This window comes from Aptenodytes patagonicus, chromosome 5, assembly GCF_965638725.1.
Source record: "Aptenodytes patagonicus chromosome 5, bAptPat1.pri.cur, whole genome shotgun sequence".
Classification (NCBI taxonomy): Eukaryota; Metazoa; Chordata; class Aves; order Sphenisciformes; family Spheniscidae; genus Aptenodytes; species Aptenodytes patagonicus.
Window position 1 is genome coordinate 37,351,493 of NC_134953.1, and position 26,968 is coordinate 37,378,460.

The 26,968-nt window shown below is 39.1% G+C and overlaps 1 protein-coding gene, 1 long non-coding RNA gene and 1 other non-coding gene across 3 annotated transcripts; 1 reads left to right on the top strand and 2 right to left on the bottom strand.

The window, feature by feature from the left end:
• Positions 1-5,046: 5,046 nt before the first annotated feature.
• TRNAS-UGA (transfer RNA serine (anticodon UGA)) lies at positions 5,047-5,128 on the top strand. Its single transcript has one exon. It is a non-coding gene; the product is annotated as a tRNA-Ser (tRNA).
• Positions 5,129-11,717: 6,589 nt separating this feature from the next.
• DNAJC12 (DnaJ heat shock protein family (Hsp40) member C12) lies at positions 11,718-22,350 on the bottom strand. Its single transcript, XM_076339368.1, has 5 exons — positions 22,104-22,350; positions 18,935-19,013; positions 16,404-16,543; positions 14,970-15,171; positions 11,718-12,889 (listed from the first exon to the last, which is right to left on the bottom strand). The coding sequence occupies exons 1-5, from the start codon at positions 22,179-22,181 to the stop codon at positions 12,795-12,797; spliced, it is 594 nt and encodes a 197-aa protein (XP_076195483.1). The 5' UTR covers positions 22,182-22,350; the 3' UTR covers positions 11,718-12,794.
• A 2,081-nt stretch (positions 22,351-24,431) lies between these two features.
• LOC143160950 (uncharacterized) lies at positions 24,432-26,849 on the bottom strand. The gene is made up of 2 exons (XR_012995457.1): positions 25,624-26,849; positions 24,432-25,228 (listed from the first exon to the last, which is right to left on the bottom strand). It is a non-coding gene; the product is annotated as an uncharacterized LOC143160950 (long non-coding RNA).
• Between the last annotated feature and the right edge of the window lie 119 nt (positions 26,850-26,968).

Consider the following 26,968-nt stretch of genomic DNA (forward strand, 5'->3'; position numbering starts at 1 on the left):
GATACCATTCTTCCCTAACCCCTTTTTGATCACTGCTCATCTTCAAAGATTATTATATGAAAGTGCTTAAACCTGCTCCTTCTGCATGTGGTACCTGCAACACATCCTATCTGCTCTTTTACTTGCAGCTTGCACAAAGAACACTGGAGGTCACTCTAGCATTGCTCAAGCAACAATTTTCTCTAAAGAGAGACAGACACCGAGTTTTTCAAGATTCAATAGAATGTAGTTGGTTAAATGTAACACTTTGTCTGTCATTTACACGTCAGCCAACTCTCATGATATATTATGTTTTACTGAAATTGCACATTTAACTCAAGTCCTAGATTCATGTGAACACAAAATAAAGGCAACTATCATTTAAAGTAAAAAATAAGTTTCTTCTTAGTCCTGCTAGGAAATAAAGGCTCCTAAATTCAAAATATAAAAGTTAGACATTGCCAATTGTGAGACAAAAGGAACACTGAGTCTATTTCCAGGTTTCAATGGCTCAGGATTCTGCATGTATTAGATGCAGTATCTATTAATTAGAGCCATGTTTTAGATGTCTCTTTACACATCTGTGTTCATTGCAACCTGGCAAAAGCTTATAGGCCCAGAATGGTTAGGCTACAGGGTTTCACCTTCCAAGGAAGGGCTGATGGAGAACAACTGAACTCAAGTGTTCCCTCAAGCTCCAGATCCAAACCCTCAGACCTCAGTGGTCTTAGAAATGCATTGGCTATTCCTACATAGCTGTCAGCCACCCAAGGGTTTCCAGGTGGACAATTCATAAGCAGTCCATGTATCTTTGTGTCACCGCACAAAACTCTGCTCTAGTATACTGTGCTCCAAAGGACATGGTCTTACCATTCATGAGCCCAGACTGGTAACCTTGTTTTTGGCATCAAATAAGTTGGGTTTAAAGAAGCAGCTTGGATTTGCTAATAGGTAGTGGGGGCATTTCTATTTGAATACAAAGGCTGGGTATAGTCTGAGCTCTGTATTCAGTAAATGTCTATAACCACCCCTCTCTTTCTTTCAAGTAAATAAGTTCTTTTGTTACTGAGACCACACTGTAATTTATTTTTGCTGTGTCTTGTTTGAGTTTTCTGCATTTTGCATGGTTTCAGAATGTAATTGTCTTTCCAGTATAATTTTTAGTAGATTTAAAACACATGTCTTGACAAGGAGATCAAATACAAACTCCAAAACATAATTCCATAATTTAATATTGATGCCAACTAACTTCATTCCTGAGACACAGGAATTGTGCTATTATGGTTTGGGGCAGCTATTAGAACAGAGGTCAAATAGCATGAGACCTCCGGTGGTGTGAATATTTGCATAGTACAGACATTAATGATACCATTCACATTGATTTTGCTTGCTAACAAACCCATGTAAAATAGTAACAAACATACCAATTCTTCATTTTCTCTTGAACATTTTCCTTATGCAGCTCAAAACCTCTCTGTAGATAAGTAACAATTTCCGTATTTTCTCAGCTTACAGAAGAATTATCCTAATAAAAAAATCACCTATCAAAAATTCTTAACTAAAGAATTGTATTTAACATTTCAGTCAAGAAAAGGAATATTTAAAAAAGACCCTTCTTCAATACAGTACAGGAAAAAGTTGTCTAGAGTTCTCAGAAACCCCTGTACTAAGTATTACTTCGGTAGAATTAAACGCAAGAACTGTTTCTGTAGTCTAAAACAAGACCATTTTGATTTAGACTTTAAGAACATTTTATATGTATGACTCCCAGTAATGTAATGGAATTTTGTTTTCACATTTCTTCAGTGAGAATAACAGAACAAGGCATCTGGAAAAGCAGGGAAGGCATATTTTATATTTCATATAGATAAGGGGAATTTTTCCCTCTTACAAACTGTCCTTAATAAGTGGGCAAAATTCAAAATGTAGAGCATTTAAAAGTTTTCTGTTAATGTTTTCTGAGTAAAATAACTTTGTGCAAACATAAAAGACTCGGGTGGTAACATGCCATTTATTGCATGGATCTCTAGGTCTTTAAACAACCTTAAGTGGCAAAAGGCCTTCATTCATGACCAGGATGTATGTCTAAGTTACTGCCCTTTACTCATCCTGGAAATGTCATCTGTTCAGAAGGTGAAGAGTTTGTGTAATCATCCAGGATTTATAAATCTCCAACAGTTCACGCAAAGCTTCAAATTGCCTGCTGGATAACTGGAAATCTCAGTCCTATCCATCATGCATGTGCTGTGAGGCAAATACGTGTAAGAAGCACATGAAGACCAATATATAGCACATATGCATCTATTTCTGTCCAAGGTGGGGGAAAAACAACCAAAAAAACCCAACAGCTGTGGTTCAATCCCTTCAGGAACAGTTAGAACAAATACCCTTACTTGAATGGGTGTTACCAAATCTGAACTTTGATGTGTTGTTATAACTTGGTTTCCTTTGGCTTTGAATAATAAAAGTGTTCTTGCATTTCATAAGATCTTCCTAAAACAATTTACTTGTATGGATTTCAAGTAGTCTGTTTTCCATAAAGAAAATAAATCTGCAGCAGATCCATTAGCGTAAAAGTAAACAGCTCTGCTCCTTGTCCTCGAATCAAGTTTAAAAAAAAAAAAAAAAGCACTTTGTACTAAAAGCCCCAACAAGTCTTTTTTGGCATTTACACCTGAGAAATATTTGTTTCTCCACCAGCAAACATGATCTCTGACCGTCTCCACTTCTATGTCTCTTTTTTAAGAAGTTCCCCTTGGCTATAATGTGGTATACTGAAGGCACTACTGTTCCTCACCCTGCTCTTCACATATTTGCTATTTACATAATCATAAAAATGTGGTATATTCATGCTTTTTGTCTTCATGTACATGAAACCAGGTACACTATGGGATAAAGACAGCATCTTATCAGGCATAATGCAGCTCATGAGAGCCTTACCCAAACACACAAAACTACACGGACATCAGAAAAACAGTCCAAATCACTTTGGATATAAGCACATTAAACAACCAACAATTGAAACAAAGATTATTATGATGCTAAACTACTGAGTGGGATAGGGGGATACGAAGTAGGATAATAAGGACCTTGTTAATGTTTTTAAAGTGTTCCTCATTATCTAAAACAGAGCAAACAGCACAAGCATAAACTCTAAATGAAGTTTGATATTATTTTTTTGCTTTTATATCCACAATAACACAAAAAGACATACAGGAGAGAAACAAGAAATATATAGATAACAGCAACAGTAGCACTGAACCCTACGCAGTTAAGTGCAAGAAAAAAAAGTAATCAATCACTAATAGTATCAAATTTTCTCTATCAATCCAGCCTTTTCCTGTCTACTTTAGAGGGATGATTAAAGGTCTGTTAACCACAACAGGCCTGCATGCAGCTAAGGGACCACCCCTGTTTCTACAAGTGGTCCATAAACACTGTTGTCCTTATCGTTTCCCATTGAAACTACTGATAAATTCTCTGTTGGTTTTCATAACACAGAACTGAGGAGTCACAGCTGTCTGACAACGACCACAAACTAACCTAACTCCCAAATGCTAATGAGCAATTAAAGATAAGGATTCAAAACCTTTTTAAAAGCTGTATTAACTTAAACAGTAAAGAGAGTTTAATAAACATTGAAGTACAACAAAATAACTGAGTTATTTTAAAATTATAGAAACACCTTGTGATTTCTAATGTCTGTCTGTCCTCTACATTCCCCAGGTCAGGTTCCAGAGAAAAGTCCTAAAAGACTAATTTCATAAGCCTATTTTAAGATCTTTATTAATCCAGCAGTATTTTAGGCACTGAGGAAAGTTAAAGAATTGTTAAGAGTGCTTCTTGTTCAGTAACTCATGCAAAAAAAACCGGGGGGGGGAATACAATCATCAACATCACTCCAGCTATTTAAAAAAAAAAAAAAAGTGTTAACAAAAGCTGTGACTATAGGAGGGAAAATAGGGTAAAATTCCTAGCATAAACATACCCTGCAAAAAGGATGAAAAGGAAAATTATTATTTTTATCCATTACAGCATACGTATAAAGTCAAGTTAGATTTAATTTCCATTCTACTACTGCTGACACAATTAATTATTGCTAGGGTAAAAAAAAAAAAAAACTACAGTGAATGAAATTGCGTATAAAAGTCATATGGTACAGAACTTTTGTAATAGTTGAGAGAACAGAACTAGTAAAAACAGGAAAAAAAATTAAGATAACACCACTGTAAAAATTAATGCAATGGCTAATAGTTAGTGTATTTTGCAGTAGTTACTGGCTGCATCTTCACTAGCAAATTCAAGCGTGCCTGCAAACGCTCCCAGGCACATTTAATTTACAGGAGTAGACAGCCTTTATGTTTCAGGTTGAAAAACCCAGATGCATATAAATTGACATTTGTTTTTCCTGAGCTGAATAGCTGCACGGGAAATTTATTCAACTTATTACCTACATTAGAAAGTCGGGTGACCTGCACCGGCTGTCTTCTCAACAGCGAGAACGGATGTTTATAGCAGCGAAAAAATCACTGTATGAAAGGTGGCACTTATTTCAACTGCCGAAAGCCTCACGCTACTCAGCACCTTTGCATTGACTCGACCTACTGAGCAAAGCGGAATTCTTTTAACTGGGGAGAAAGAAAAAAAGGAAATAAAAAAGGTGATAGTGGTAACGAGCACGTCTGCTTCCCCACGCACAAATATTATTTTTAAAAAAGAAATCCACCAGCACCCAATTCTGCGGTACCCTCCCTCCGGCCGGGCCGGGCCGGACAGGGCAGGGCAGGGCAGGGCAGGGCAGGGCAGGGCAGGGCAGGGCAGGGCAGGGCAGGGCGGTGCTGCGTGCTGGGGAGGACCGAGGTGCGGCGGGCTGCCGCGCTCGGCGGGGCGGCCATTACGGCGGGCCGAGCAACGGGCGCCGCAGCGTCTCTCCCCGGCCCGGCTGCAGGACGGTGTGCGGCGGTGAGACGCGACGGCGCCCATTGGCTCCTCGCACGGTTGAGGGCGTGAACTTCCGCCGCCGGAGCGCTCGATAAGGATTTCAGGCCGGCAAGATTGTCACCAGCAGCAGCGATGGCCGAGTGGTTAAGGCGTTGGACTTGAAATCCAATGGGGTCTCCCCGCGCAGGTTCGAACCCTGCTCGCTGCGGCCCGTGGGGGGTTACTTTTTCCTTCTGTCCTCCCTTACTGCTTATAAGGTGAAGGTTTTAGTGCTTGTGTCTGCTCTCGCTGTTAAGTGTGCCTCTGCAGTAACAAGAGGGACTATCTAGTATTTATCCTATTGCAACTTGTTAGGCCATGCCTACACACTTCTCCGCTGCTTCTGTCAAGAAATAAAAGCAGTACCAAAGCAGCAATAGCTGCCAGGGCAAGTTTCCATCGTTGCATCTAAAATACTTGTGATAAACAGCGCTCAGTGGAGGTGGGACAAGGGCACGTTGGGATCAGCGTTCTTTCCACAGCTCACCACCTAAGTCCTCTGTAGACAGGGCAGGCACTGCCCAAGTGCAAAGCTCAGGGTTAATCCAATGCGTTACACAGACAATGTCTCTACTTGCCCAAAGGGCTATTGTCCTGCCCCCATGTCCTACAGCTGATACAAAAAAAAAAAAAAGTCAGCGGCAGACTACTCTAAATTGAATGCATTTGCTCTGTCAAACCTTCCCTTTCATGAAGGAAGCTGGTGTGATTACTCCTAGACCTCCAGTGAGGGGGTCCTAGATCATCTTTTCCTGTCCTTTCTGGTCTTCTGCACAGGCATGAAGCACACACACACAGAGTCTGGCAGTGAGGGGGAAAAAAAAAAAAACACATAAGTTATTATGCAACTAATAACCAGGAAAAACATAAGAACAAGGCACTTCCCCCTACACACACACACACACGCCCCTCCCCGCCTCCCCCCCCCCTTCCTGACTGGCTTAAACTGACCTTTTCACCACTCAAATGTGTCAAATCTCCTCCTGTGTGTGACCCCAGCATTAGCAAAGAGCTGAAAAATTTGCGAAGTCAGGTTAGAGAAGGCTGGAAATAAGAAAAAGGCCATTTCCACAGAGGCCAAAATAGGCTAGAGTAGGAACAACCACTTTTCACTCCTATCTGTTTTAAAGACAAGGCAAAAACCCAACACAAACACACATGCAAAACCATTCTTTCTAGCATCGTTTTGTTAGTGCAACTTAATTTAATCAGAAAATGGAGGGAGGGGAAGAAGAGGAAACATTGAAAGATCCCTGCTCAGAACAAAATAAAAGAAATTGCAAACAATTGTTCAAGCTGGCAACAAAATGAACATTTCAAAGTGGTCCCTAACAAGGCTTCCAGGGATTTCAGGTTTGGGTGTTTGTTTCTGTAGGGCATATGCAAGTGTTAGAGGTTACACTTTAGAGGGAATCTTAAACTAGTAAATAACTGACAATGGTACCATGTAATACGTGACCATAACATTAGGCATTTCCCTTAAGTTCTCACGTGTGAAGGTACGTGCCAAGGCATACTGGAATCAGACATCTTATCTCAGATGTTGCAGAAGAGGCAGTTTTTAAATTCAAGAGTACCGACTTAAGCATCCTTTGCTAAGGTGCAGTACCTGTGCTACTTTCACCTTAGGATGTTTGTATTCTAACAGCAGCTTAAAATTGTGTGGGTAGAGCAGTACAACATTAGTCACTCTGCAAAATATCACAACTTTTAGTGAGTGTGCACATTTCCAATAACAAATTAAAAAAATATATAACTTCTTTTTGACATATAACGCTTGATATTTTTTAATCAGGCAGGAATTTAAACTCTTTTTTGTTTTTTTATAACTTGAAGATCCCACCCACCCCTGTAATCTGGAACAGATGAGAGAAACCCTATTTTGTGTAATGCAGTTTTGGGCAGCATTCCAAACTAATAAAAAGGCAGTATTGAGAGAGTCAAAATACTAAACACAGTGGGCAAGCTTTGCACTAAGTCCTTCTTTTCCACTGCATCACTGAAGAAGTTGCCAGGTTTTTTTACTGACCACTAAGTGTCTTATTTCTAAAAGACATGTTTCATTGCTTTAAGAGATCTGAAGACAAAGCACCAATGCAATAAATATTTATTAGGAAGTTTGCAACTTCAAGATGTCCTTTTCACTGGGACCTTGCTGGGGATGGAAACATCAAATGACCGACACCAAAAGATGTGGTTATTTTAAATTTTATATTGAAAAATAAGAGGCCAGTCTGTCAGAAAAGCAACAAAAATCTCCTCTGTCTAAGGAAGTATTTGCATTTGGTGAACCTTTTCTTCTTGAAACTAATTTTCCCTAAAATTTGCAGTTGAAAAATAAAAGAGCAGCAGCGAACACCCAAGATATTTCCCACCCTCACCCTTCAGCAAGATTTATGAAAATGTTCCCACCAAGGCACTAAAGGGGAAGAACCATATGGTTTTAATTGCGGGGGGGGGGGGTTGTAATTTCTTTTTTTTTGGTAATTACAGAAGAAAGTAAGTAAGGACTGCCAAACAGCCTACTAAAGCTACATACACATCAGCAGCACTAGTGTTCCAGGTTCAGTGCTCTCTTGACTCTTGTCACTTTTCATCTCCATTTTGTAGCAGTTAAAGTGCTACTGTTCTGATCTGCTTCCCTTTTTAAACCTCAGCTATAAGAGTGAGAAAGAGCAAGGCAGTAATGAATCTGGTGCTGGAGTCCAGACCCCAAAAGGTACATATGGGCTCAACAGAGTACTGCTCCCTATCTCTGCCACTTGGTGCAATTTTCCTCCCCAAACCTGGCTCAGGCCCACTGCACAGTACCTTCAGGGATCAAGGTGCCTCCAGCCAGCTAAGCAAAGAGATGCTTAAGATGTCCAGGCTCCTTTTTATCATCAGCTATCCACACTGAAGCAAGCAGCCTAGTCCTTTGGCAGTGGCAGGCCAAGGATGGACATGGGAATCCTGAGGAAGACTCAGATCCTTTGAAAGCAAGGACCGCAAGTAGCAAAAAGCATCAAAGGCACCCAGGCCCAACCAGCTGGCACAGTGTCTTAATCCTCTGGACCTTTCTGCTCATTCTCCTGCCCTTCCTCCCCCATCCCATCGATATCATTGACACAAAGTTGTTTATTAGAAAGAGGAGGAGCTGACAGTCCTCTACCCAGCATAAATTTGGGGGCTCCATGGAAATTAACTGCTAGTAAAGGACCAGCTCTGACAATCCTGACAAAGTAAATGTAGTTTCCGTAAGGATTGATGCCTGAGAGTCAAACTGCATCTCCTTAGAAAAGCTGTCTGCTTTTGGTGCCAGGAGTCCTTCAATATTTTCAGAGAAGCAGTTTTGACAAAGCAGCAAGCAAATAATTTTGTCCAAAGCACTGAGAACCACATCGCACATCAAGACTGGAAACCTTCGAACATTGGCAGCAAGTTTCATTTTCTAGAAGTAACCCCTCTCCCTTACTGCCCCACCAGAAGAAGGGAGCAAGAGCAAACCACTGTGAAGATGGAATAGAGAGGAAAGAAAATTCATTTTCTCCAGCATCCATCACCTGTGACAGGTTAAGATATCCATCAGAGACCTAAAACATGTAAAAGTTCCCAGTCTATATTGTGCACCACTGTGATGACTCAGACATGAGTCTTTCAAAGCTGGGACAAACAGAGCGCGTGAAGAGTCTCACCTTCATTAACATGGGAGGGAGAAGAGACTAATATAGCGAAGGTGAAAGAACAAACGTACGCAGTGCCTAGCATTGCGGGGAGGCTTGGCAACTCTTGTAACAGCAGGATGAGCATGTACACTGGGCTGCAATAAAAATATCCAGCATAAACTAACTGATAAATATCACCCCATCTGACAGTTACAGAGGCCGACAACTTACTGAGCTGCTTTATCTTTTGCTGTGTAATTTCATCAGCTTTACAACAGCTTCACTGCTTACCTTACCAGCTGTCTTGTCGCTCATTTCAGGATATGAAAGTGTAAGATAGCAATGTTCATGCTCAGGAAATTAAAGCTACCCAGTATCTGTTTTAATCATCAGGATACTTGCTTTATATTATAGAACATATAAACTGCCTTTCTGGGTTGTTTTTTTTTTTCCTCTCTCATTCAAAGAGGAAAACAAGCATTCAGGAAACAACCTTACCTATCATTCAGCTTTACACAGCCTGAGATTTTAAGTCATATACTATCTGTATTCATCATCAAAACTTTAACTCTTACGTTGCCACTTGGGAAATGTTGGCAAAACAACTTGGCAAATACTGGCAAAGCAAAAAGCTTGTGAAGAACTAGAAAACTCTCAATCTTATATATTCAGCATTTGCACAAGAACAGGCATGACAGCAGTAATTAAAGATATATTAATTTTATATAATTCAAGAACCCCCCAGAGCTGTTCAGTTTCATTGTAAACAGATGGCTAAATAGTTGCTTAATTTCTGATACTACAAAACTGTTTGATACAGTTTGAGACCTAGAAACACAGTATTAAACAACATGCCCTATTCTCTGTATTTTATTATCATAATCAACCACCTGCCACCCCCATCCGCTATCTCGTAACTTCCAGCTGAAATTTCATCAGCCCTCAAAAGTCCAGTAATGGCCAAGTTTAATCAATACTTTTGACTAGACTCCAAAGGATCTAGGCTCACTTCACAGGTCTGTCTATTTTCATACCAAGGTAAGCTAAGTCATTTAGAGCTATAGCTAACAAAGCACTCAAGCATGGTAATGCTCAATCGCTGCGTGGTGGAAGTCAACACCGAGTCAGACCCCTCAGGTACCCAGAAGGTTCAGGACCCTTTGTTGCCTATCTAAACAACTCACAAGAAATACTGAAGAAGAAAATGGGACTTCACCACCCCTTGCAGGTAGCTGCCCTCTCCCCCAACTTGAGATTCACAGACCCTAATTCTAATATATAGCATCTGGGTTTGTTGCTGCTGTTCCGCACCCCCACAACTGTCCTTTTGCAGCTGTTTCCATTTTGCAAAGAAAGTTCTCTGTTGGCCCCTGAAAAACTGTGTATACTTGACTCTATTGCCTCTTAATCACATCTTCGCAGAGCTTGAGAGATCCACCTTACAACCCCTGCTCCAATTAATATTTAAACATAAGTATGTTATGTGCTTACCAGTGCAGAGGCCAAGGCAGCACATTATTGTGGATAATGTCATGTGGGATATTTGCTGGATCTTTTCATGCTACTAGCAAAAAAACTTCTAAAAATAATATATATTCTTAAAAAAAGATAATCGGTTTATGCTTGGGGGGTGGGCCCTTAATGATCTAACACTGAGTAATTTGTCAAGTGCTTCTTTCTTTCTAACACGAGGGAGAACTGGGCTGCCCACTCATTCCAGTTAACTGTTCTTACTGGCCAACAGGTCAGGTCCCACCAATGTTGTCCCAAAAGCAAAACAGGCTGCACAGCTTCCTTTTGCTTTCCAGTACCTCTGGGTTTGCTCTGCTAGGAATAGGTTAATTCAACTCCATTTTGGAAATACAGAAAATTGGATAATTTCAAGTTAAATATATACATAAATAGAAAAAAAGTCTGTATCAGTGTACTAGAGCGCCAGTTAATAATCTACCCCCTTCATTAGGGCAAACAGAAATTAGAGTACTGATCTCTAGCAGCTATGTTGCAAAATGCAAGTTTTGCCATGAGCTTTTGCTGGGCTAAGAGTCTTCCAAATACCTGCAATTATTCATCCAGAACAAGTATCTGAAGGTGCTTTCCCAAAACAAACCATGTAATAATTGGCTAATAATGACACCAGTTTTAATGAAATGAAAAATGAGTTTGCTGTTCAAAGGTCTATTGTATACTCACTTCTCAAGGGAAACCAGCTGGTTAGGTGCCAACTCATCCATCCAACTACCCCCCCTTTTACCTTTATGAGCATGTGAAATAGGGAGAGGAGAATCTGAGCTGTCATCTGATTCAAAGTACTCCAGCTGGTTGCATTTCCATCTTTTTGTTAAAGAGAGAAAAATTGTACCCTATTACTTTGTATCCTTTGCATGAACTAGAGTTTCTTCTGTTACTACTGTTTGACATTCTTTACAGTCCCTCCCTATAAAATGGATTGAAAGCCTTTCTTGAGCAAATACCTTTATATAAAGGAAAGCAGTATATGCACCAGAAGAAAATTTATAATCACATTTAGCAGATATCACAGAGAATTATTAATCTCATCTCTATGATGTTTTCAGCTGCAAAATACGCAAGGGAAAAGCACATAGAATAAAAAAAAAAGATTTTTGGATAAGCAGGATGATGTGCTGTAAAAATAGCTATTGCTACTGATGCCATCAAATCTAGGATCAATGTAGCTGCATCAGCAGAACACCAGTACTTTGAGGTTTTATAAACGGGGACAAACACAACCAGCTCAATATACTAATGAGGTTAATAGGATATACATGTTATCAGGATTCCATTGGCAGGCACTTGCGTTACAATTTATAGCAAATACGCACCAAACAGGAGAAGCATAGTAGGTCAGTGAGCACATCATACCCTTGCACGGTGGAGCCAAACATGTCACTCCAGGGAGAGACAGACATCATAATATTGTTTTCATGTTGGGAGAAGACTGTAGTTTTCAGATTAGACTTTCCATGGAGATGCCCAAGATTCATAACTGGACTCCCTTAAGCTTTTACCCACTGAAGGGACAAACAATAAGAAATTCAAAAGGGATCTCTGTGGTGGGTAGAGGATTTCAATTAAAAAAATGAAAACAACCCCTTTCTGTATACATGCAGTTTTATTTGTTGCTGATGGAATTACTTGCCTGCACAAAAACACAATGTCAACACCTGACACATTAGCCAGGTTTACAAAGAAGAAAGCTAATACAAAATAAATAAACACAATGTAGAACTTGAAAAGTTGCCCAAAATATCAAATACCTTTCATGTGAGATTTTGTACACATTAATGCTGACTGGCCTGATTCTTCATTCCTCACCATACAAAACCCTGGTAAGACCCTGTCTACCAGGCCAGAGCAGGGAGGGAAATTACTATTAAGCCACAGGACAATGCTGGCACACATACAAGGGGTATCAGCTGTCCACCAATAAATCTTAAGAAGAAAGTTGCTAACTGGAGAAGTGAAGTTCTGGAACTGCCTTCCAAAATAAATAGCTGGTGCAAAAAGTGTACTTGTTAAGACAGAAAGCAAGTGACTTTTAAGAGTGCTTGATCTACCACAGTGACCTTCTTGGATAATAAGAAGGTTCTTATTTCATCTATATCCTAAGATCACAATTCTCCAACAAGTTAAGTTTGCAATAGTATTGTGCATGCATGCATTATAAATCACTACGGTAAGTACAATGCAATGGAGAAGTGAACCGGAGTACACAGATTACAAATAAGCACAGTTTGTTTAAAGTTCATTGTCATATAGCTTTTGGAAGACCATCACTGAATAGGATGATATGCTGGAGTCTAACATTGACTTTTGGTTCTACCAAGAGTACATTCTTTATAACATCACAGTATTGAGAAAAATATTATTCAATATTACACAATATTTAAGAATACAAGAAACAATATATAAGATGTTAGATAACTTCACAAAATCACTTTATGTTAATACTGAAAAGGGCTTTGCCTATTAAAGTTTGCTTATTAAACAAAAAGACCTCCATCTGTAATGCTCATAGCATGTGTGTTAACAAATCAGTATTAAGACATTTATTCGAACGATGTTCACGTCACAATGAATGAATACAAAATACAAATAACTTATAACTGCTTACAAAAAAAATACTGAATTGTTGAACAGATGATCTCATGCTCCTGTGTATTTTGCATTTTAGATCTCATAGTTTCTGAATTTCCTCAGAAGCTCTGATGGAGCATCCCCTGACCAGCGGAAACGTAAGTGCCAGTAATTTGCCTCTGAAAATCCTGAGGGAAAAAAAAGGAGAGGCAAGTAAATTATTATAAACATGTATAAAACTAAGTTGTCTGAAATTATACTTGATAATCTTCCCCCAAAAAAGTAAGTGAAAAATTGGTCACTTCCAGTGCTCTTGCTAGCCAGGACAACCTCTGTATTCTTGGCACTGTTTGAACAAGACCTCAAGCAAACACCAAAAACTTCAACATATATATCAGCTGGGAAGAGTCCAAAGGAGAACAGCAAGAACGACAGCAGTCCAGAAAAGAGGACTTAGAAAGAAAAACTGAAGAAATTGCATTTGCTTAATCTAAAGAAGAAGAGATAGGAGGTGACATGATAAAACTCAAGTACATGAAAGGCAGTAGCGTGGAGGGAAGGTACAGGTGGCCCTTTCCACACACAAGGGAGTAAAGGAGTTTTTCAGACCCTGCTCTATGTTTCTATGATCTATGGGCTGTTAACACTAAAATGTGATCTTCCTATATCAGGAAGCTGAAACCTATTACCAGACTTAGTGTTAAAAACTCTTATTCAGGCCGAAATAGCTATGTGGAGTTGTAGTCCATAATTCTTACAGACCAGCAGACAGGAACTCAAAATATCCCAGTTTAAAAGTGGAATCCAATATAATATATTTTCCTGGACCAAAACAAAAGCATTATCAACATCCTAACATCAAGTATGAACACTGAAGTGCATACAGCCCTGTCAAATAAATATATTCTAATATTAACATTTATTAATATAAATATATTCCCACTGGATAAATTAGGTAGGCATCTGATGGGTTTGATATTTTTTCCATTCAAATCTATGGAAATTAAATTAAAACTTAAAAAAAATATGAGAAAGAAAATGCCTGCAAAGAAAGCTCACCATTAGACCTTAGACTAGATATAAGGAAGAAATTTTTTACACTGAGGGTGGTGAAACACTGGCACAGGTTGCCCAGAGAGGTGGTGGATGCCCCATCCCTGGAAACATTCAAGGTCAGGTTGGCCGGGGCTCCGAGCAACCTGATCGAGTTGAAGATGTCCCTGCCCACAGCAGGGGGCTTGGACTAGATGGCCTTTAGAGGTCCCTTCCAACCCAAACCATTCTATGATTCTGTGATTACAAGGAACAAGATGATGTTTTCTTTACTGTGAAATTTTACTGTTTTACAAAGGATACAGTGATGATTTAATTACCAAAAAATAGCAAATAGTATAATTTTATAAAGCATAATTTTTAAATATAAAATTTTCAGTTATGCCTCACAATCATTTGTTTGTAGAATTTTCTTATCTATTTTCCACATTCCACAAATGTTTGAGATTAAATTAGGTTTTGCTACCCTCACAGTTCAACTTAATTTCCTGTTTGATCAAGCTGGGAAGAAATGACAGGACTTGGTTTAATAATAGTTCTGTGATAACATAAGCCTAAGATTATGAAACTCCTGAAGGATCAAGCAGAACAGAGGGTGGCCATTGTGGTAAGTAAACTTTGATTCAGGTGTACTAACCTAAACAACAGACAGGAAATACTAACTGGCCCGATGACAGCTTGTGAAATACACATTTATTCTGGTGCATGCTCTGTTTTTTAAAAAACCTGTTCAAATACAAAAGAATCCTTCAAGTCTCAATTTTTAGTCCTCATTAACTCATCAGATGCAAACTGTGCATAAGGACTGAATGCTGCATAAGAAGAAAAAATATAATACCTAAACGTTTTATTTAACATTTTTTAAAGTTATTTTTAAAAAAATAACTGAAAGTAATTGCCTTTTTTTTAAATTTTGATATAGCAGCAAACCATTTTGGTTTTAGAAGAACTTTTTTTTCTTCTTCTCCAGTTTTTGGTTTTACTAGCAAACAAGCAAGCAAACATGGGGTAGGAAGGAAGAAAGGTCTGAAAGCTTCAAAATTAAATAAATAATAAACAACATAAAACCCAAAACAAAACCCCAACCTAAAACCACATTAAAAAAGCTACCAGCTAAACATATTATACTGGAGAAGAATTTCTCATGACTAAAAGCCTCCATTTCAGGCCAATCCTTGGATACTGCAATTTTCTGTAACTGCTGGTTTCACTTACTTGGGGAGTCTGGATTCTTTGAAGACTGTGGTTTCACATCAGGAATTGCAACATCTTCTTGCTCCCTGTTCCCATCTGACAATCCGTCTTCACTGTTTTCAGTCTGTTGGGTCCAAATCTCATTAGTTATGTTGTTGCTGTTATTCAAGTCAGGAGCTTCCAGCATTTGGTCCTTCTTGCTTTGGACAGCCCAGTGCATGGACTAAAGAAATGCAAAAATAACAAATAAAGAACTAATTCCTATGCCTTAAAAGATTTTTAATGAACTTCTCTTTTCTTTCTTATATTGTTGTAATAAATGGTAAACAAAGCATATATTAGAGAGGAGCTTGCAGGTCAATAGGATAGGGGTTACTTATTGCAAATAGCATTTGAGAAGATAGTTTATGTCAAGTGGGGATGGAGAACAAAATGTACAAATGCATCAAATAATTCTAAGGCTCTTTTGTCCAGTTTCTTCCGTCATGACTTCTGACACTTTTTTAAAAGGGCTTGAGTGACTTAGAAAATGTCCATTTTCAAAGCTGTCTTTGACTTCAAGGTGCCTCTGAAAACAAGATAATTTGGAAAGCTTTACTATTACAGTCTGTAGAATGACTTCTGTTTGGAACTGAACTAAGCTTGATGGGATACTTCCAGCAAACATTTAAGATCAGGCGTAACGCTTTAGTTGAAGAGGCTCTCAGACTTCTCTCCTAAGCAGAATTGAGGCAGGCAGAATTGGCAAGGGAAACATTTATTTACCTGCCTTAAAATCTGACCATGTAGACTTTTAACTATCATTCACCCTAATAAAGCAGAAAAAAAAAATCAAACATTATGGAATTAGGATCTACTAGCAACACACTATCAAATTACCTCACTAGCAAAATTAGGAGGGAAAACAACTTTCAGAACATCTGTCTCCGTCACAAACCACCCCACTAGCCTAGCAGGGCCCCTCCAAAGACCTGTGTAAAGCCCAGGGTTCCAAGGAACCTACCTTCTAGATTTTTCAGTTAGCTCTTCATTTAATCAGATAGCATGAAAACCCATCTGATAAGCAATATACCAAAAGGAGAATGTAGTATACAAAGGTCCTAGCTTTGAAAATAAATAAAAGGTTCCTACAAAAGCAAAGTGTGCTGAAGCATTTGAAAATAGCCCTTAAGTTACTTAAACTTCATATAATACACATAAAAGCAGCAACTTGATAAATTCACTCTAAAACTACTAGCCTAAAACCCTTCTGTGAATGGGCTTCTATAGCCTTCCAATTTTTCCTGAATTTCCTTAACTTCCTTAGTGCAAGAATCACTCTGCACTATTCCCATCCCCAAAACCCACCACTGCAGCAGAAGTGTTGTAACTTATCCCCACACTCACTGCAACATTTTCTCCGGACCAGCCCTACCTCCCCCTCCTCCTGAAGGCCCAAACTTTGACTACACCAACCGTTTTCACAGAATTGCTCAGGGCCTCCCACTGCTGGAACGGAATGGTAATTTTGCTTCGTCGCCAGTAATCATAACGCGCTCGACTCTCTTCATTAGTAAGAATCTCCTTAGCTTGCTGCAGCTTCTGGAAATTCTCCACTAGAACACAAACCAAAAAGATACTAAAGCCAGTATTTGTTTTCAAAGAAATTAATTCAGATGTGAAAGGGGAGCTGCCAACAATGGCTTACAGCAAACAGGGTAGAGGAGACAGAAGGAGAGCTGTGTGACAAAGGTATGTGGTTGTTCTGCTTACAGCTTTGCAAAGTTTTAGCTGGCTTTAGGATCATAGCACCTTTGGTGGATAACTGATATCCTTTTCAAATGAGGACTAAAATGCTCATTTGTCTACCGGCTTCAACATCTCCTAAATTTAAGTTCAGAGAAACTTACAGAGTACGGCAGGCAAAAGGCACACGTCGCCCCCTGTACACAACCTTAAAAAGGGAAATTAAACTAGAGTAATAATGCTTAGAAGGAACACACTTAACATCCACAGCAGCAAGGAAGTCAGAGCAAAGCACAGGACCAAGAAAACATGAGCGGGGGGGGGGGGGGGGGGGGGGAAATGACACGCAAAAATTGACAAGCAAGAGGAATCTAAACATAGTCCAAATTAAGTAACTTGTGCATTTTATTAGGTATGTTTTCTACATATGCTAAAATGTTACCTTGAATACGAGACTGCAGAATGAAAGCTCTTATTTTTCCCTACAGAGTAATTTTTCATTAAATGGTTACTAAGGATGCACCTGCATGTTACTACTTGTAGAAGGGTTATAAAGATTTAGATTTTATCTGTGAGTCACCTATGTTACAGTGATCTATTATTATTATTATTCATTTATTCCAGTTTACAAATTAGAGAGATTTATTTTTAAATACCCTAAGACCAAACACTGATCAAAATTGATAACTATAAATCAAACAACAGACAACAGGTTGAGGGGACAGTTCTATTAGGTTTCCTTTTTCTAGTGTTACTAGTTTTCAACAAATAAAAGCTCTACTTTAATTATTCTTTATTGAGCTTTAAGATGATGAAATAAAAAATATAAAGTAAACTTTCACCAGTACTGTAAAAAGGTATTCAAAGTAAATACAGCATGTTCAGGTAAATAGAGCATAAAATATTTCTTCTTGACAAACAAAGCTGCTCCAACATTTGGCACTTGGCCTCCCTTTTCGAGTTACTTAGTTTCAATTAATTGGGGGGGAAGGGGGGACGGGACGACACAGGGCAGGGGACTGGGGGGTGGTACAGACAGAACAGGACCATGCACTGGAATAGTCTCACTTCCCTGCTGCAATAGCCAGAATTTTCTGCAGACAAAGTTGATTCCATTGGTTTCACTGGTACTTGTGCTATCATTTAGAATAAATTAAGTATTAGTGATCAGGTTATTGTTGATAGGTGGTAGATTGTCTCTCAAACACCAAATCTCAGGGGGTTCCTTGTTAGGGAATCTCAAAGTGAAAAATCCCATCTATTTCCCCTTTTAACCACCTCCCTTGTCAACTCTGATTCTGGGCTAGGATGGCACATCAGTAAGGAAAGCCGAGCCCTGCTGAGACCTCTGCTCCAGGCAGTGGTCTCATTTAACATCTGCTGTACTCCCAGCTCTGCTATCTCAGGGGAGGGTGTGGATGGGGTCAAACTCACACAAGTAGGTAGGCTATGGTGTTCAGTTTATGCTTATGTTGTTCAGTTTAATAGTTAAACTAATAGGAAGAATCCAAAGGGAAAGTTTTGTGCATTAATCAAAATGAGAAGCATATTTAATTATTCTAGAACAAATTTTTGGTGGGGACCATAATTATGATCAGAACAACCTTTATTGTAAGAATATAAACTATTCAGACATCAGTGAGCACTGATTAGAGCTATCCTGTGGTTATGAATGGCTAAGATTGTCTCCAGATAACTCAGGTGCTGCTTAGCTGTCACAGGTATGATGAGCTGCACGCTTTCATAAATGCAAACGTCAGCTGCTGTTCTGCAAACAGATGGCTAGTCATGTGGTGCTGGCTTCTCTTTATTTCCAGTCATTAAATTACATTAAAAGAAAGTAAAGTACATTTAATGTGTTCCTGATGGGCTTGTTCGTGGAAGCAAATTAACTAGTCAATGCGAGTATGGCACTTGAATGCCACTGACCATGGAAGCAAGCCAACTTCATAGGTCTAGAAAGGGATACACTCCATAAATAATTTCTGGATTAAAAGATGTTCTACCACAGAAAGAAAAAAAAATTGAAAGTCCTAGGAAAAAAAAAAAATCCAAAAAGTGTCTTCCCGCTCTATCACCCAGGAGTGTGCAAGTGTTAGAAAAGAGTATTAAAGCTTGCTATTTAAAGACAATATGCTCAATACACATGACAATTAAAATATATTGGGGGAAAATATGAAGTTTTAAGGCTGAATTTAATATCTTAGTCATGTTAATATAAGAAAAAAATAGATTGTTTTTAAACAGGGAAGAACACATACCTGCTTTGGGGTTTCCAGGATGTTTGTCAGGATGACATTCAAGTGCTTTAATCTTAAATTCTGCAAGAATTTGTTCAACCTAAACAGAATGTCGAGACTTAAAGTGAGTAAATACATACACACAGAAAAGATTTTCAAATTTGCTTTTTGAAAGGGGTTGGGAGGAACAACAAAGACATCTGAAAGATTTTTTCCTATTTGTTTTTACAAGCTTTACTACAAGCAAAATAGGTAACAACACCCATCTGTCAGTGACACTGCTTATTTAATTCATTTTCCATGCACTCATCCTTATTCTTGTTTTTGTGAAGCTCAGTCATCCAATATGGCAAGTTGGCTTTAAGAAAAATGTGTAAAGATCATATGTGCAAAACCCCTTCCTCACATTTGACCACGTAGGCAAAATATATCACTTCAGTTGCTCTTCACTTTGTTTAATCAACTCTAACTTTTAACAAAGCCTCATTGCAGGAAGCAAAGACCTTCTGTATTGATTGCTGAAGATCAATTTGTGGGATTGGGTGGCTTTCTCCATATTCTCTTCACAGGAAATTCAGCCAGTATCACATGACTTTTCCATTTGGGATACCCCAAAGCTAGATAACTAGCAGTTCACATTCTTCCTGTCAAGTTAATTTTCTGTGCAAAAAGGTTGGCTTGGAATAGAATAAATTCATTATCAATATTAGAATATTGGCATGTATTCATTTATTAGTTAATTACAAGTTCCCACACAGTTTACAGTACCATGAAGTATTACAACCACTGGAAAAACAAAGACGTATTAACAGTTAAAAAATACAGGAAACCACTGGAGGGGGCATCAGCTTAGATTTTCAAATTTTCAGATGTTTCGAAGTATCTTGCTTCTTATTATAATTCAGAAGCCAAAACTTCTTTATATCATTCCAGTACAGCTTAAGCTTTCACAACAATTTGCCCTAAGGTATCAATTAGCTACTATTCTTTCCCATGCTAGAAAGGCTGTTTATATAAATTCCTCATCCTTTAAACCCTGATATCCATCTACAATTTAAATGATTTATTTCAAAATTAAGGCTCATAACATTTTTTCTTTAGAATAAAATTGCAGTTCACTCAACTGGCTGGCCAAATTTTGTTGTCATATGCTGGGAAAAATGTGGTCTACAGTGGTATTTCAAGAATTATACACTTTTTGCTCTTCTCAGTAACTTCTTCCAGAGGGAGATATAAGGCGGTATATTTCCAGTCAGTAAGACACTTAAAAATACATACATTGTACAGAGAACTTGTTGAAACCGGTTACTATATAGCTAGCTACCATCTCTAAAACTTAGTTATATAAAGGGGAACTTCAGAGTTAAAAAATGTGCAGTAGCAGAGGGGTAGCATGAAAATCTTCAGTTTAAAAAAAATCAGTAAAAGTTTATAGGAATTTTATACAAAATATATGAAATTTATATAAAATATTCAGTGAGATGTTTTACCAAGAAAGGTATCCAATACCCACTATATATGAATAACACTGTTCTTGGAAGAAGGAAGTAGATTAAATCTCCCCTCTTCCTCCCAAGTCTGAAGATGAACTAGGTGTCCACGAGCTCAATTCTACAAGAAGCCAAGAATGAACATGGGTGTTTACTTGAATACAGGGAAAATCTGTAGAAATTGAGACTATTTGGGCTTAAATTTAACCAGTTCAGGTCAAGACCAGAATATTCAGCAGCTTAGATGAAAGTACTGCAGCTGGGAACGTGCTGTATGTGCGTAAAGAAGACTGTGCTGCTACGGATACTTGACTGCATATACAAAGTACTGTGATTGCAAAACACCTGTAATGCTTCAAATTTCTGTTAAATGTTAGAAGTAGCGTGCACCATCCGGAGGGAAGGCAATCATGGTACCCAGTCAACTTGTGATCTCAGTTCCTACTCCCATGTCAAAAATAATCCAGTAACATCTGCTGCTTCTCTCAACAAATAATACTTGACAGATTTTTTTTCAGGACCCATTAGCATTTATTCCATCTTTTTAATTTCATTTTTAAGCAATTTGAAAAATCATTATCATATGCACTTGAACTATTCATTAATTGCTAAGCCCTTAAGGAATTAGTGTGAGGTAGAAAATGAGAAATAGCATCTGCGAAACAAGCCTAGATAGAAACTTTAACACCGCCCTCTGCTGGGATGACTTTTTAGGAGTTATCTCAGGAAAAGCTTGAAATTGCCTTCTGTAACAGATCGAAGATGCTTACTAGTATGCTTTCAGTGACAGAAAAGACAGAGGTGTTTTCCCAGTAATTGACCACTAGGACAGATTAAATTATGATCTGATTAAATTTACTGAGCAAAATACAGCTTTTATCCTCACTGAATACAGCAGAGTAATCAAAACTCCTTTTCCAAAATCGAAACACAATTCCAGTGAATATAACAACTAGATTAAAAAATATTGGCATACCACTAACTCAGACTATCAAAAAAAATGTTACATGGACACCTTTAGGAAGAAGAACATTTGTTTTAGCTACAAATCGTTCAACAATTGCTTAGCTAGATCTCATTGAAAAGTATGTACCTGCTACCAAAACAAATTAGTAAAACTAGTATTTGAGTGTCATTAAAATTAGTATTTAAAATTCATTAATAAGATGAATTAATAAGAGATTTTTGTTTTTCCTCCCAACCAATGAATACAATTTTTGAAAAATTTTAAAAGTATGTATGAAACCTGAGAAACTCAATAGCATTATCAGTGACCTACAGCTATGAACATTCATTGTATTAGTTGCATATAAATAGCTTTTTTCATCTTTTAAAACCGAAAATATATTCCAAAATATTACTTGGATGTTGTCAAATTTATACAGTTGGCTCATGATTCATAACCATATCATGTTGAACTAAACCAATGAATAAACCATTATTTCAGCTGTATCTATAATATAATCCTGTTTTATAAGACACTTTTAATCTAAGCCTTATTCTAGGATCTTAACATTGGTATACAGATCAGAAAACTGAGCTTTACGAAGGGAGATACTAAAAGATAAAAGTGGCAAGAAAGAAGGTTCACAATGCATTTCAAATAGTCCTGCCTGTAAACAACTTCAAATCCCCCCTGTAGACAGACAAGCACACTCAAAATGTTATCAACCTGGAGGGGAGGTGGGGAAGGCTCTTACCGTAGAGAGTTCATCGCATCCTAGCAACTTGTAGTAATCTTCCAAGTCATCCGGTCTGCAGCTCAGAATTGCGTCCATCTGGACTAGTCCAGCAGGCTTTTTCAAGCCAAGGCACAGAGGATGTAAAATACAGTATCAATGCAAAGCTCACACAAGGGTTTAAAAGTAGCCCAGGGAAACAGGCAATTTCCACTCCGGTCTACAGCTCTCTCCAGTGCTTTTTAATACTGGCAGCTGACACACATGAATTTTCTTGAACTCTCTGCCTGCCATTGGTCCCTGCAGGATGCCAATCCGGTTAAACAACCCTGCTAATGGCAATGCTCCCTGGGATTTGTAGTTGCCAAAGTCACTTCAACATTAAACTGTGGGTCTCATCCAGACTGGAAAGAGTTCTGGATACTAACTGAAATCTAGCTGAATTTGAGATTTAGATCACGCCATCACATGTATAAGCCACTTAAAATCAGGCACGTATTTAAAGGCTTTCCTGCATCTGAGCCTACATATACTAAAATATATTTTCTGCTTAATTTTTAATTGCAACTTTTGCCACAGTCTTTGCAAGGGGGTTACATGGGTAATTATAGAAGAGAGTAAGGATTACTTCCAAAATAACGATTACAGGGCTGCAAACTTTCGAGAATGAAGTACCAACCCTGCCAAAGCCTCTCAGAGTTCTGTCAGTCACTTCAACAGAAAGGGGTGAATCTTTACTCTTTGAAGGCTACCTATACATACTGCTGTTCAAAAACAAACACCTCTCGTACATCAGTTGCATGTCTGACAAAATTAAGACTATGAAAAGACAACATGAAATACTTAGTCTCAAATTAAATAGAGACTCTTTCTCATGCTAAATTACTTTCAAATTGTGTCTTGAAGGTCTGTATTGTGTGCAAAACGTGCTCCCTGTAAAACTCATTTTATATTGAAGTGAAATACCTTTAATTTTGAACTGTGGTTAATGATCAAGGCCTCAGTCCAACAAAGACTACAGACACGTTTAACTGTAGTGTCTCCTATGATCTATTGATTTAAAAAGATTACTTCCTAGGTGTAACACTAACCACTTGCTGAAGTCTTTCCTCTGGAGCCTAAGGAGCTCTATTTTTACTTTTTCTATCCCTGCAAGAGCTTTGTAATCCAAGCTGTTTCATGTCTTTAAATATTGCTGGTTCTTTAAACTAACACTTACAAATAGATGCCTTGAATAGTTATGCCATTTTAGATGCAGTGACCTAGGAGAGTCTACACAGAACAGATACACAGGGTATGACCAAAGCTAGAAGAGGTGTGTGTTCATCAGTGAAGGACCTAGTGGCCATTCCGAACTGTTTATAAAATACTGAATATATAATTCCCGCATTTACAAGTGCTTTATTTTATTATCTATATTATTAATCTTCTGAAATTATCTACATATAATATTAGTCTTCCACTGCTTTCTCTTCAAGGTTGTATTGTCTGAAATTTCCTATTTTTACTGTATGTTCAGATAGCCTATTCAGATTATAAAATATATAGAATACATGAAAAGAAGCGATAATATTAAACAGCAAAGCACAAGCCTCAGTGAAACCATTTAAATCTGTTAGAAAACACTACTACCATATTTCTCTGAGTAAATAAACCGATACACTTTTTCAATAAAGTGGAAGAATTAGCAGTTACAAATCTCTCCCTCTCCCTCATTTATAACTTAATAATAAACCAGAAAAGCATAGGAAAGAAAATAAAGCCTTTTAGCAAGAGATCATGTAAATATTTAAATAGATTGTACTTTGGGGGAGGACAAAAAACAAACAGCTGTCCCTCTTCCCAACAGCACTCCTGACTTACTGTTCTTGTCCAAGTTATTTCTTGCATATTTGCGTAAGGTGAAAGGGAAGGCTCTTTAACCCTTTTTCCCTCCAGCTTTCAGTGGCTATTTCTGTGCTGCACGGTGAACTGCAGGTCCAAGAGCTGGATTCAGATAACAAAACCCTGCGACTTGCAAGCTGCCTGTTCACAGGGAATTTGCTTGCTGAAGCCTTGGTCCCGTCTATACTCGTCTGTTCAGACCAAACGGGGGCTTTGATCCAAACCACAGCAGCGACCATACTTGTGCCCCCTCCCCCCCCCAAGATTTCCAGTGCTTGGGGCACAAAGAGTCCCATAGCACAGTCTGAAGGTTTGCGTGTGGAGGACACAAAATACTGGTACTGAATAATAACTCAGTCTTTTACCTCTTCTACTGACTTCAGTGGGACAACTCACAGAGCAAAGCATCATCAGAAAAGGAGAGCAAGAGAACCTGTATATAATAAGCAGAAAAAAAAATAAAGATTGCGTTCAGGACATAAACTTTATTTGAAAGAGGATCACAGCACAGGAGATGGCGCAGCTTATGTGTCTACATGTTTTGGTTAGTGTTGCTCAGAACGTAAAAACAGTACTGAAGTGAGGAAATCTCCTATATGTTCTCTGTACCCAGCCACGAACAAAACGTTTCTATTCATTCCCAACACATTATCACCAGTTTTGCTTGTTTAGAGCCAAGAGTGAAACTAAATTCTGGTTCAGTATAACAGGAGGTTTACCATCAACTTGTAAAAGTCATAAATGGCCCTTTAAATAAAGCAAGATCTGGAAATCTCTATTTGAATTTATTCCCATAAAATACATCAAATCTTCCGGTACCAGTTCTTCTCAACTGACTTCAGTTGGTTTGCTTCCTGAGGGCAGAGTACACATTTTCAAGAAGTTCAAGGCACAACATAACTAGAATGAGTTTTGCTTTTCATGCTCCATCCTTGTCCCCACACATGCTCAGAGTTGCAGAAACAGAAGAGGACCTAAGCACTCCCAAACTCCTTCCCGATTTAGGGGTAACTACTGCAACAACATCATTAATATGTATAAATGCTTGCAATATTAGAGTCAGTTTTAGGATCCTCGAATCATTTCCTCACCAATACCTTTGCAGAAAGCTTTAGAACATACACCTATATCACGTACACATTTTCTTCCTTGAACGCAGTCTTCACATAAATAAGCACCAAAACAACAATAGTCACACGTCCTTTGTATGCTGACAAAAGCATCTTGCACGTGCTTTTTAAGAAATCTGAATCTTGCCTCACCTGCAATAAGGAAAAAGAATGCTTGCATACAAATTCGTACAGAATAATAAAAACATTCTGATTCACATCTGGTTACTTCGTAGCTTGTTTTTGAAAAATAGGTAGTGTGAGAAATGGCATGTACATCTTTTTTGGGGTTGTTAATACCCGAAAGAACCAGAAAAAAAAACCCAATTCCCCCTCTACAGCTACATATACCACCTATAAAGTCAGTTATCTAGAAAATAATCCCTTTTAAGCTAAAAACCACACATCAACAATTTTAACTTGAACTTTTTAAAAAACTGTGGTTAACAAGGCCTGCAACAGAGAAATTCTACCTGTCTAGTCTTGGTCTTACCACTAAACTTAGGGATTCAATTGTATTAAATTCACCAAAACCATTCTGCAAATACCTTGTGATGATGTTAAGCAGTAACATTAAACAAAACAGTATTTAAATTTATATCCATGAAGTTTAGATCAAAATTCTATGTTGGTAGACGTCCCGGGAAAGTGGCCGAGTTCTGTGCAGACAAGACTTCCAGGTAGAAAGAGACACTACATCTAAGAAAGCCCATGCGTGGTTACCTCCGTATTTAGTATACAGTGATGGTCCACAATTCAGCATCGAGGTTGGCCACTAAGGATTGTCTCTACAATTTACGTAACGGAAGAGATCCCTGGAAAACCACAGGTCACCACAGCTACTAGCTGTGCACATCCCACCAGCGAACACTGATGTGAAAAAGAATGAATTCATGAATGTCATTAGAGCAAATCCCAACTCTTGCACTTTACCATCAGGTTTCTTGTACACTACGCAGGCTCCATTCTTAAAACAGCTGTTGTTCAGATGGGTGCTGAACACCCACCCCCCCAAAAAAAAACAGCTTCCCGTAGCTCAGGAGTTCAAGTACCATGGTAATACATTTAAGCATCCCTACCAAAAGCTCAACCTGCAGGTGCAAAACAAATTTCCCAGGCAGTCAGCAGGCACGCCAACGTCCCTGGCAGAAGCTGTAATCCTGTAAATATTTCTCTTCTTACCCTCAGCTCTGTTCTGTGTTTACAGAAAACGGAGAGCCGCTACGAACCTCTCAGTAACGCTGCCTGACTGGCAAACGAGCTCACAGGGAGACTTGTACGAGTTTTCTCTGGCGGGTTTCGCCTCACCAGGTGCTGTACAGCTACATGGCAGCCCAACAAGGTGCGTTTGCAACGTGAAGCCTGTGCCAGGAAACGCCGTTTGTTCCTCGGAAAGATGCATTCTCTATCTGATATTCTGAATACCGCTACGGAGAAGCCCGAGGGTTTCTCAAACGGCTTGTGACGAGAGGAATACCGAGACCCGCGAAGCCACACCAGAGCCGCCATTTGCCAGGAGCGTCCCGGCGGAGGAGCGCGCTGCGGGGTGAGCCTAGGGAGGAGGAGGGAGCGGGCGGACAAGCTCCACAGGGACGGGGTTGCCCCTTCCCGCCGTGGGCGGTGACCCCTCCGCGGCAGGCGGCAACCGCCCCTTCTGTGAACACACCGCAATGAGGCAAAGGCCGCGGCGGCGTGCGGGGGTAGCCGGGCCCAGCCCTTAACGCTCCCCTCAGCGGCCGCCCGGCTCCCTGCCCCCTCCTGGGCGAGGCTCGCGCGGAGACATGCGGCCACGTGACGAGAAACCGCCATGGCGCGAGGGGCGTGCGCGTAGAGAGAGAGGGGCAGGGAGGAAAACCGCCCCGCCGCGCGAGGGTTGAGCCGGCACGAGCGTCA

Coding starts and splice junctions, on each gene's coding strand:
- DNAJC12 (XM_076339368.1), bottom strand. CDS start 22,181: ATGGACGCAATTCTGAGCTGCAGACCGGATGACTTGGAAGATTACTAC. Junction 19,014..22,103: donor GATGCGATGAACTCTCTACG/GTAAGAGCCTTC, acceptor CATTCTGTTTAG/GTTGAACAAATTCTTGCAGA. Junction 12,890..14,969: donor AAAGAATCCAGACTCCCCAA/GTAAGTGAAACC, acceptor TTTTTCCCTCAG/GATTTTCAGAGGCAAATTAC.